The sequence below is a fragment of the Tauraco erythrolophus genome, chromosome 5 (genome assembly GCF_009769465.1).
Source record: "Tauraco erythrolophus isolate bTauEry1 chromosome 5, bTauEry1.pri, whole genome shotgun sequence".
NCBI classification, from domain to species: domain Eukaryota; kingdom Metazoa; phylum Chordata; class Aves; order Musophagiformes; family Musophagidae; genus Tauraco; species Tauraco erythrolophus.
The window spans coordinates 71939504-71951877 of NC_141469.1; the positions used below are offsets into that span (position 1 = coordinate 71939504).

The 12374-nt window shown below is 48.0% G+C and overlaps 1 protein-coding gene across 1 annotated transcript in view; it reads right to left on the reverse strand.

The window, feature by feature from the left end:
- Nucleotides 1–945: 945 nt before the first annotated feature.
- Nucleotides 946–12374, reverse strand: part of MFHAS1 (multifunctional ROCO family signaling regulator 1) — a 30215-nt gene continuing 18786 nt past the window's right edge. Inside the window, exon 2 of the mRNA XM_086611633.1 lies at nt 946–1085. Coding sequence (XP_086467759.1) covers nt 955–1085 — 131 coding nt within the window. The 3' untranslated portion in view covers nt 946–954. The remainder of the gene's footprint in view (nt 1086–12374) is intronic.

Below are 12374 nucleotides of genomic sequence, written 5' to 3' on the forward strand. Positions count from 1 at the left end.
AATAGGCATCCACATGCATCACAGCAGCAGCCCCCAGCAAGACACTTGGCTTGCTCCTCTAAGCTCCCTGCCAAATTCCCCTGTGCCCCTCCAAGGAGAGCAGGCCACAGCCGCATTTCTGTTCTGCATGAAAACCTATGCATCAGAAAGCCAAGGCACTGCCTGTTTTTGTGAGTGTTGCTCCACGTTTGTTTCCACCACAACACAGCTCTGTTTTCCAGGCACATCCCCACTCTGTAGAGTGAAGGATGTGTAGGCTATCAATACACAGGAGGGCAGGGCTTCTGTCTGGAGGAAACTCACTAAGTTGGAGGATTGGGCCAACAACAGTGCTGTGAAATTCAAGGACGAATGCACAGCTCTACACCCAGAAAAGGACAGCTCCGCGCACCACTCCAGCCTGGAGTCCAGCAGGCTTGGGATCTGGTGGAGAACACGTTGAACGCAAGCCAGCAGTGCATCTTTATGGCAATGAAACGCAAGCTGTAATACAGGAGACTCAGATGGGACAGAAGGAAAAAAGTTCTGCCTCAGGAGAACAGCGTAATTCTATAGAGTCCACAGAGGTGGTGGCACTTCCATTCTTGGCAGTCATCAACCCTTGCCTATACAAAGTCTCAAGCAACCCGACCCAGCTGCAAGGGTGGCCCTGCTTGGAGCAGGGGGTAGGCAGAGACCTCCTGAGGTCCCGTTCTTCCTAAACCTGACCACGATTGTGTTATCTCCTGATCTGTCCTGCCCGCTGTGTGTGTCTTGCATCTGCCAAAACACAGCTCAGGAAACACCTCAACCCATCTCTTATCCTTTGAGTGGGCTTGTCTATGTTCACAAATAACTGGAACTGTCCCCAGGCTGTGAGGCTGCTACCTTCTAGAAAAAATACTTAGTGAGGACATGTTTTACGTAGGCTTTCTGGTGCCTACTGACAGGGCAACGGGGGTCGGCTTTCAGGTCTCACTTGGAACAAGGGCTGATCACAGTAGGAGTGGGGGGGTAAACCAAGGCAACATTAACTCGCTCGCTGCCATTCTTGGGACAGATGATCTCCGTCAGTCCCTCTGGTCTCGGCTGACTCAGCAGTTCTCCTGTGAATAAGGGAAAAGAATGAAAACACTTAAGAATAGGCAAGGCAGTTTTTGTGATTTTTGCTTTTAGCATGCCCTTCCCCTCCCCCTCTTCAAGTAAACATCCACGACCGATGCAAGTGAGCGCTGTAAGAGGGCTTACTGGTCCTGCAACCCAAGCGAGTCTCATCCGTGTAACCATGGCAAATGTCCTGGTGATTATAGCTCAGAGACATGCTGCTCCACACAAACGTAACATCTGCCATCTTTCCTGTCTCTGCTTTGAATCACTGCACACAGACGTGAGAGCTCCTTAGGGATTCATAGCATCTAGATGGAGCCTAATGAGATGGAGGTTTTAGGAGTAGGTGTTTTAATTAGGCTTTGGGGGCAGACAGGATTCAGAAGTTTACCTTCAATATCCATGAAAGGGAAGAAGCTGACCTGTAGCATCAGCAAGGTAATTGGTAGACAGGTAGAGAAGCTACAGATACAAGCCTTATTATTCACATCTGCATGCTACAGCTATCCACACCCAAAAAGCTACCCAAAAAGCACCTATCTTTCAGTTCAAGCAGAAGGATGCTAACAAGGGCCCTGCCTAGACCACCTTCTTTGGTATGAACCAGAAAGAAGACAGTTTGAAAGCAGTGCCACAGACATGATTTTTCCATCACTTCAGTATTTCTCCTCTAAGAAATTCTAGGGAGGACCTCAAACCAGCCACAGACAAGTGTGCTTGACCTTTTCTGAACACGTATGTTACCTCCTGTTCTGTCCCTGAGCAACCCTGCCCATTGCAGCCGTCCAGCCGCTGCTCCAGTACTGCAATTTCTGAGCTGGAGCTATCTAGGAGCTGGAAAGACCCTGCTGTTCTGCCATGGCTGGTCAAGCTCTTTTAGCTGCCAGAACAATATTTAGAAACAGGTAAAAATACTTGAGAGGATTTCCTAATGCCCTTCTCCCTGGGCGAGCTTGCCACAGCTGCCGTGGGACTGCTTCTGTGTCCTGTCAGGGTTCTGTGCCACACTACACTTTGATGAGCATGCAGATCCCAGCTCTCAGCTGTCAGCTCTTCCCTAATGGAGGCAACACCAACTCTGTGAGTCAGTGGCAGTGGAGGGCTCTCCACCACATGGTTTCCCTCTGCTAAATGGGTTGCGTCAGCTCCGCTGTTTGAGTGCCAGCTGGCAGCACCCCAGTGCTGGCACCCTTGCAGCGTGCAGCCCAGGGCAAGACGCGGGTCAGCACAGCGAGAGGGGAAAGGCAGGTGCTGAGATGTGCCCAGCTCTGAGGAATGCTTCCCCAACAGCTCCCTCACAGTGACTCGAGTTTCCTCCTGGTTCCACTCCACACGCAACTGGCCCCAGCAGGGGAGATTCCCCAGCCATCGACATGCCATCTCCTCGGTGTAGTCCAGCCACAGCTCAGACACGCAATAGCACTAGAAGCACCTCTTGATACCAGTCTGGCAAGTACAGTCTGCTCTCAAAGGCAATACGGGATGGCAGCATCCACACCCAGCAAGGCTGAATCCTCCTGCTGAGTGTGTCCACATCAGTGTCACACAGCCCTACCCGAGGCAGAGGTACCAGGGCACAGCTGGCTTGTGCATCTAAACCCTCTTGGTTTTTCCAAAACACGAACATTTCATATGGTATTGTGAAAGCAGAGGAGAGGGCTTGATAGGGAACATGCGCACACACACAGTAGTTCTTGAGAGATACCCCACCTCTGGGGCCAGTAATTCCAGTTTGCCCCCATGGTCCACAATCTGAATTTACATTTGGTTTGAAAATCTACCCTAGTCTCACACCCACATTCAAACCTCAAGTGGCAGAGCAGCTTTTAAGCCATGCAGACACATCTCCCAAAACAGAAGAATCGTGATGGTATTTGCAATTCAAAGCTAAATCTGCAAGGCGGTGTCCTCAATTACGTAAGCTGTCACACATTGAAAGTAGCATCGTGTCCATCAAGCACGTATGCCGCAGGGCTCCGTGTCCCAGTGATTCCCAGGTTTCCAACCCCAGGTTGACTTCTAAACTGCAGTATTGCTAACAGTACTGAAAACACCGGCTCTGAAAGATGAGTCATAAAATCAGTGCGCCATTATGTGATTTAAAGACAGGGCCAATATCCATCAGATCTTAAATCAGAGGAGTGCAATAAGACTGGTCTGTCTGCTTGAGCCTTCATTCCCACTTCCATCTCCCCACTTCAGGAATCCTTAGATGGAGATTTCTCAAGTGGAGGACACTGCTGCAGGGTGAAACATGCCTGATTTGCAGGCAAACCCCTTCCCACAGCTCTTCAGACAACATTCCTTTTCTTTATGGCTTTACCTTCCCTTCTAGGTTGCCTCTGCGATAAAGCTCACTTCACTCTCTCCCCAGCCCCACTCCATTTCCTGCTGACATACAGGCTGCTCCCCAGAAGAAAGACTTTTCTCAGTTACTCCATGAGATACACCACACACCGAGTGGGCAGGTCGTCACCTGTGCATCCTGCCTATTCCTCCCCCTCCCAGCTAAGGGATGTCACACTGCCTTCCCCCCGTGGGGTTCTTCTCCTCTTGTCTTTGCAAACTGCTCATCTTTGCTGCACAAACTCATCACAGTACAAAACCAGGCATAACTATCTAAATCACGCTTCACATCACTGCTAAATAAAAGCCAATGCAAATCCCACTGCAATATGCAATCTTCAGAGCTGTAACAAACTAGCATAGAGACACTGCTTGGATGCAACACTCCAGGCCCAGAATCTCTTGGAGGTTTCAGAAACCTCACACTTCTATTCAGAAATTATTCAAACTGCAGGAGATTAGACATAAAAGTCTTCAGGGCTGTGGCAGGGTGCGAAAGAGGAGATCAAATGAAGTACTGCACTGATACAAAAGAAAAAACCAAGTGCTTGGCATGCAGTGGTGTTTGCTTGGTTTAACTGCTAAGTTTAAACGTGGCTGGAGCGGCCCGTGTCTGCAGCACTTGTTCTACCCCTATGTATGGACTAGCCAGTCTGTATTTTGATTGCACATTCCTTCATGAGCATGTCACAAATTTTACTGGAAACCTCAGCTCTGCCTGCCCCTCTGAAAGTTTGCCCTGCAATAGCACACACACAAAACATGAAGCTTATCCCAGTCTCGAGGTGGCCTTGGTTTTAATGTCAATTTCCACAGAAGCCACTAAGGTTCTAACCCAAACTCCAACTGCTTTGTCTTAAGGCTAACACTAACACAGCTGGGTTTTTGAAGACCAATTGCATCTTCCAGGATACAAATCTGCACCACTAACATTATTTAGCCGATTTAGGAGCATGAGCTCTATTTGCAAAGGCACTTTAATGCTGGGTACTTGCTGACCAAGGCCTGATTTTTAGATGCATCTAAGTCCCAGTTCAGGCGATGGCAGAGAGGCACCCACCATGTCTGGTTAAAAGCACCTGCAAACAGACAGCAGATGTTTTAGAAGATGCTCCTTTGCTGCTTCTCCATTTACAACAGCAGAAACGGTGCAGATGAGTGGCATCTGTCCCATGGCCACCCTCCTGGCATTTTGGCACAGAAAACAGTTCTCCACAACTGGGAAAATGTGCTGTACAGCAAGGTAAGGCTAAGACACAAACTGAGACCCTGTCACGAAACTACGATGGCGGATTTTGGCTGCAGTATAAGCTGGTTTGTAAACCAGAGGAAACAGGCCATCACAGGCCAAGGTAGGGACAAACCTTCAGTCATGTCCAAAGAAAGTTCTACCAGAAGAGCCTGCTTCCTCTCAGCATTAGCCAGCTCACCCACAGCAGACATTTCTATGTCAGCAAGATGTTCTTCGCTGCCACTGTTTTATCCCAGAACAGACACAGGCAAGGACAACTTTGAGCTGCTTGCAGTGGGTTCCTGGGCCAGGCCAGTGCCTGCAGCCCACAAGGATAGAGCTGCATGTGCCATATAGAGCTCAACCCTATATTGCCACTGAGCACACGAGGAAGACACTTCTACTGCCATACAATTTTTGGTCAAGTACAGTTAGGCACATTTTTCCTTCTGTCCTTGACTTACTATGATTTGGGGGAGGGAAGCCTCCCTCGGAGCCCATGCCAGCTATGAGACCCATGCATACTGCAAAGCACACTTCACTGGCCTTTAGGAAATACCCGTGAAATGCCAGATACCCATGACAAATTAGAGAGTTAGGAGGAAGGCTGACAGCAAGAAAAGCGAGTACTTGCAGGAGTGTTCGGTTACTCCATGCTGGCAGCCAGACAAGCCCAGCTGTACGCCTACTTGGCTGTATAACAGAGAGAAGGATTTTGCACACAGGGAGGAAAATCCCACCCAGACCATTTGCCTTCACACAGTTCCCGCTGCCACAGCTGTACTAAGTGGCACAAGGTTCCCTGTTCACATGTCAAAAATCTGCAGCAAAGGTAGAGGGGTGAAAGACTCTGCTCCGACCTGCCATGCCATCTCCTTTCTCTCAGAGCTCCCAGGAGAACACATTTGCACACTATCAGCCTGATGGCGTTTCTCATTTTCATGCTGTCACTCCTGTTGTCAGGATCTGGGCTCCACTTGGACAACCAGCAAGCAGTGGATGCCCAGGACCCTGGCCCTGGCTCTGCAGTGCTGCTCCTCTCTCCAGTTTGCTTGAGACCTTGAAGATATATCGTCCATGCTTCGTGACAAGGGCATGAGACAACCAAAATCATGCTGTTCCTACATCCTGCCCTGCCTCAGCACTGTCCCCCTCACTCCCCTCCATGCCCCAGAGCTGCTCCAACCACATACTCACTGTTTTTTGTAGTCCCACTGCTCATTTGCTCTCCTACCCCAAATCTCTTCTCACTCTTCCTTCTTGCTGAAGGCCTTCAGACACCAACCACTCTACGTGGGGTTGGCAGGAAACACACTTTACATCTCAGCCTCAACTGCTTTTCTGTCAAACCTCCTTTGACTAGTCCATGCTTATGACACCTCTCTGCACAGCACTCAGCCATGCCTTCAGAAAAGTAGAAACTAAACCACTTCAACGCTGCCTGTGTACCAAAAGCATGTGCCCCATGCTCAGTTTCCAACAGCAGACAGAAAGCAGGGCTCACTAGAGAGCCCCAGGTCCCAGGACACCCTTCTGCTTTGCATGCAGTCCTATCCCCTTTCTCCATACCACTGCAAAGAGATTGGGGTTGGAGAGGCTACAGTTTCTCTTCCTGGCTGTCAGTCATACACTTACACAATCAGATCAAAACTGTCACAGAGGCAGGATGAGCCGAATAGCCACATGCACAGATTTCCCCCTCTGCTGTAAGCACAGGTGACACTTGCACACACTAGGACTTTGCAGCCAGCCCTACAGCAGATGAGAAATCTGCCAGGAATCTTGGCAGGAGGGGGAAGGAGATGGTGTCTCACACTAAGCCGGCTTCTACTCCACGCCATTTAAATCTTGACTTCACCACTCTCTGCTTGGATGAAATAAATGAGTTGCTTCCTGCAAATGTTGCTGTGCACGACGCATAAGCTTATTCTCAAGTGCTGCGCACTGAAAATACTGCTCTGTATCGGCATGAATTTTTAACATGCTCCTCACAGCACTGCCTGCATGTCACGCACAAAGATATTCCCCAGAAAGCTGGAACTCTGCACTTTCCTTGATTTATTTCTGGAGTCCTGAGCGACCTTATCTACCCGGCCTGCTCGGAGCAGGGGATTGGATAGAGATCTCCAAGTTAGGACTTCATTTTCCTCTCATTGGAGGCTATTCTCCTGGCTGCAAACAACAAAATAAAGAAGCTGAAATGAGAAAGTGCCCCAGTGGGAGAGACCACTGTGGAAAAAAGCAACAGGGAAGAAAACTCTGTTGGTAAGCATTGATCACGACAGCAGCCTGGTGAGCAGAGCCACCCATCAGGTATAGCACATGCTCAGGAACAAATCAATCATGCTCAGGAATAAGAAAGGGAATGCTTAAAAACAAAAAGCCAAGCGGGAAAGGCAGCCAGTCACAAGGCAAAGGTCCAACCTGCAGGGATGAGTCCTCAGGACCAGAAGCTGAGAGCATAGAGCTTAGCTGAGAGCACCCTTTTGGGTGTGGAGAGCAAGCAAGAGGGTTAGAGCTTTCCAAAACATACAAAAGGAACTGATGGCAGTTTGCCATGTCTCCTTTGAAGGGTTCAAGACCAAAAACGTCAGCAAGGAGACCTTCCTCGAGCACAGATTAGTCTCCTGTGGGTGCTCAGCTCCACTCCAGAGCACCACAACTGCAGAGGGGCAGGCTCAGCCTTGAGGCTGCTGGCTGACCCAAGCACCAGACAGCTTTCCGGCTCTTGCGTTCACAGCACCAGTTGCCTCTCAAGCCAGCACTTCATCTCCAGGCCTCACAGCTCTGGCTGTGGACACATATATGGCTCACCTTGAATATTTCCCCCAGCTGGCTGCACAGGAAAATTTTTTCCCAAGGTTCTTAATTCATGCCAGATGACAGAAACATGAAACAACCTTCATGATGGATCTCTGGCAACAGGCAGGAGTGCTTTTCAGCTTGGAGCTGACAGGTCTAGGTCATGTTCTAGGACCTAAAGCCGCAGTTCCCCAGGCCAGGGACCCCAGACCCACTGCAGCAGTTGTGCTTTGCTCAGCTCAAGCAGCTTCCCCCAGCGCAGCTGAGATCACCTTGCACTTCACCTCCTACCCAAGCAGCTACCAGACTCATTGCCCTGGCAGGAAGCCAGAGGCTGTGCCAAAGGGTACGGTGTACACAGTACCTGGCAATCGCTACCTTTAATTTTAGCTGCTCAGGGAAGGGAAGAGAGCTCTCAGACAAACACCAGCTAGAGACTGGAAGGCTTAAGGGGGTTAAATATCAGCCTCCTTCCCCAAGTCAGGACAAGGTCAGCCAGCTCTTAACCCCTCGCTGTCGCAGCAGAAGAGGACACTGACACACCTCAGCGCTTGCAAAAGCTCTGGGGAAGCCTTTGGCACTGGACAGAGCATACTTCTGGGTGGAGAACTTGAGCGGAAAGCATTTTGGATGCTCGACTCAGCAGCTAAAGGAGGATAATTATTCAAAATGTCAATTTATATCTCATCCATTAATTTCCTCAACATGAGTTACTTGAGATCATCCCTTACTAGTGCGGCAGTACAAGGTTTCCAAGCATAAAACTTGGAAAACACTATGTTTGTCCCAAAACATTAGTTAATTATCTTTTTCTCAGGCACATGGAAATTAATTACGGTTAGGACAGGAATTCAATTAAAAGCAAAACAAAAACCCCCACACATTCCCCAAACCACACAACCCGGTACTTCCATATCTCCATACTCAGAAACCACAATACAGAGAGCAGCAGCAAATTATCAAATAACTCCAGAAGCAGACATGAAGGTTTAAGCCCTTCTCTCAGCATGAAACAAGCAGCTCGGAGAAATAAAGGACGGTTGACATCTACCTGATTCCCAAGTCAGTACAGGTACTGATCTACCATCAGTGTGGTTGCATAAGTGCAACGTTTCTCTCCTCTTTCTGCAAATACTGAGCTCAGAGAGTTATGCCAGGTAATACTGTCACGTCAGCAAGATTCTCCCTAAGGAGAGAAGGCTGTGACTTTTGACATCACCTCCCCTCTCCAAAAGGATGAGAGGGAGTGAACATGATGCCATTTCTCCGCTCAGTCCCATCAAACTCCATCTATTTCATACAGTATTTCAGCATGAGTAGCCTCTCTTGTTCAGCTACCTGTTCTGCCGGGCACTCCGTCCCTGTGCAACGGGGAAAACAGAAGCAAGCCACCTCTGCCCATGAGTGACCAGAGCAGACACCGGAGAAAGGAACTGACCACAGGGGACAAGTAAGCAGCACAGCATAACGGCTCAGGAAAATGAGAGGGGGCACTGGGGAAAAGCTGAAATAGAAACAAAGCATCCTCCAAATTGCTGAATATTTTGCTGCCCTTCTAATATCTAAAAAGCTCCTTGAATTGGCAGGTTGCAACACAGCATTTTCAGACGACTGCAATACAAAGCCATGAAAAATTGATTTGCTTCATTAACATTTTAGGACCTTATTAGCTGGAAGAAAATTGACTGTTGAGGCATTTTAAGGGAGAGTCATGGTGTAATGAGCTCAGTGCGAACTATCTTCATCCCAGAATAGAAACAGGTCTGTCACTGAGTAACCAAGCCCAGAATCTACCTTTTGGTTATTTTTAATTCCATCCCTTCAGCCGTATCTGCCATGAGAGCTTTCTCATTCTGCCAAGGCAAGGCACCAGCTGGGGAGAAAGCTGCAGCCAGCCCCGACCTGTCTGCTCTCACCCAGTAACAGCAAGGCACGACTGCCCGCAGAGTACCCACTCGAATGCTAGACACCACCAGCTGCCACCAGTCCAAACAGCAACAACTCCCACCAGCCATGAGCCCACCTTTCCAAACAGTAATTCCAAAGCTATTACACCCCCATCACAGAGGGGATGCTGAGCCTTCTTTCATCCAGACGATTAGCATGCTGTAGGTCTGACTAAAGGAGGAAAACAAAAAAAAAAAAAAAAGAGTTTAAAAGAGCTCCCAAAGCCATTACTATGACAAACAAAGTTAACGGGCAGGTTCACCTAGGTCTGCAAGTGCTACCAGGTCTTGTCAGCATCCTGCTAGCCCTGGCTCTCTGTGTTTGGGCCACAACACATTAATAGCTGGCCACATGAAAAGTTGACTCCTGGAGGGGGGCGTACAAGACTCAGTTCCATGAACCTCCAGCCTTACGCAACTGAGGAGGCAGTGCCAAGCCTCAGCCTGCCCCTCTGCTAAATTTAGAGAATTAGGCAAGCCTGCAAGACATTTTTCTTCACAATAGTTTGGCTACGGCATTGCACCCAGAACTGACTGATCGGTTTTCTGCCTGCTCCAACGCAAGAACTAAGAAGCCTCAATGCAGGTACTGCAAGATGCACTGGAAGAAAACCAAAGGAAGCCGTCCAGCACCTGACCCGGGCTGCAGAACTTCCTCCTGCAACACCCTATAGATTCAAGGAATTCATGAGGGTTCACGGAGAGACCAGACCAGACCAGACCAGTAGCTGGAGAAGTGTCTTCCAGCATTACTAAAGAGACAGATCCCTGTGCTGAAGATAGATAAAGGCTGGGAGAACACAAGTCTTTTTCCTATCCCCACAAGATGTCCATGCATGCCACAGTTGAAGGCAGGATCCTGGTTATGCAGCTCCTCTTCTGGAACAAGCAAAGTCCAGCTGCGGAGTGAAAAACCTGCAGCTTCCTTTGCAGTAGCCCTTTACATTCTGCCACAACCCTTTTTTAAAAAATAAATAAATAAAATAGTTATCTGCCTTTCACCAGCCAAGAAAAAGAACAAACGAAAACACACATGCAAGGCATGCGTGTACATGTGCTGCCGAACAGTCTTCCCTGAGATTAAATAAACTCTTTCCTGGGTAAAAGTAAATTGGCTTCATGAGTTGCTGTTGCCTTAGGGCCATTCCAAGGCTTCAGTGTGTTCAGCAAAATGAATTGGAGGGAGCTGTATTTTCAAACCTGTGTGGTAAGTATTCTCTTCTAGATCATTTAAGGTGAGATGCCTGCTCAATACTACCCTGTAAAGCTATTTCAGCTACTCTAAAACCTACTCTGTTCTGCAGGACGACCACAGAGACCACTTAGGCAAAGGAACAAATTATCTTGTTTTTTCCCTTCATCATGAACTGGTGTAAGGAGCCAAGTCTAAACACCGTAAGTCCCACTCAGGATCAAACGCTAAATCAAGGGTTTTACCTGTTAATTGAACCAACCTGAACTCAACATTACTTCCTACTGAAGCCACTTCACTGTGGAATTTGATCTATGCATGCACATCACAATATTTATTCTAGGCTCATGCTTAATTGGAGCAAAACGCCTCCTTGGTGCTTCTCCTATAAAGCTACCCACTTCCTGCTAGTTAATAACTAACATCACACTACTCGCTGACCACAGGTATGGCTTTAGCTGAGTAGGAACCTGCAGGATCACAGAAGTTTCCTTAATTACAAGGGCATCAGATCTAACTTGCTTCTCTGCACATACTTTTTCCCCTTTACACTGAACTTTCATGAGTATATCCTTAGGTAAAGTGTTTCTTCCTCGTGAGATAGAGTGCAATGTAGATTTGGGAGAAACTATATGGCTGAAAGAAAATGTGGTAGAGCACTGAGACCAGTCCCCAACTCTCTCTCGGTCTCACAAAAAAGGCTGGTGTCTTGTAGAAAAGCATTGCTGGTGCATGTGGCAGGGCCCAAGCAGCACTGCTCAGAGCCTGAGTTTCCCTATGCCAACAGAGGCGGAGAATTGATTTTTCTTTCAAATCTTCATTCGTTTGGTGTAAAGCATTTTTGTTATCACCAAAATTGCTGTCTTTGAAGTCCAAGTGAGCTGCTGGCTTTGCACTGCTCAACGGTCAAGAACAAAGCTCTGCCTGTCCTTTTACTATCAAGAGCTTCACAAAAATCTTTTTTTTACTTGTCCCCTTTTCCAAAGGAATGAGAACTAATCTTTTGTATTTTTTTTTTTTTTATGGTGGTTCCTCAGCACTTCCAATCATTTAACCATTCTTCTCTGAACCCTCTCTTTTCCTAATATCCAAACAGGTAACAACAAATAGCTGTAAATCAAGGCAATAACTAGATTTTGCTTACAAACATCATTTCCCCAAGGGATAATACTTATTTATGGACTTAATGTTATAGATTATTTTACTACCTCTGCTGAAACCAATTTTTATTACTTTTTATTCTGCCACCAGAACGCCTTCCAAAATGATAAGTCATGTGAGTTCAGAAACAATAGCTTTGCTACTTAACTCCTGCAGAGTTCATTGCCTGCTAAATGCCATCTGGTCTGGGGTTCTCAGTGCCCAAAAATAAACTGCAGCATCCGTCTTTGCTGTTTAAAAATCGCTACTGAAACAGGAAGGAGCCCCGAGGGCTGTAAAGAACTCATCAGCCTCCCAGGGATGCAGCAGCATTGCCAGGAGAACATTTCACTCCTCCATCATCTCCTCTACCCCCCTGCACCTTCCCCAGAGCTGCCTTCTCCATCATGGGACTCCACGACAGAGCCAAGCTCCTTCCCGGTACCCTAAGGATTTGTGCTGCAAACCTGTAGTACTTCCAGGTTATCCTCAGGCAGCTTTCCACCAGGTGGATGACTCTGAGGTACTTACTCCCTAGTGTCACTGTTACACGGTCCTGGCCCCCTCTCCTTCAGATGTTTCACCATACCACCTGAACTGCAAGCTGGCTAGCTCTCCTCTGGATGTGCCC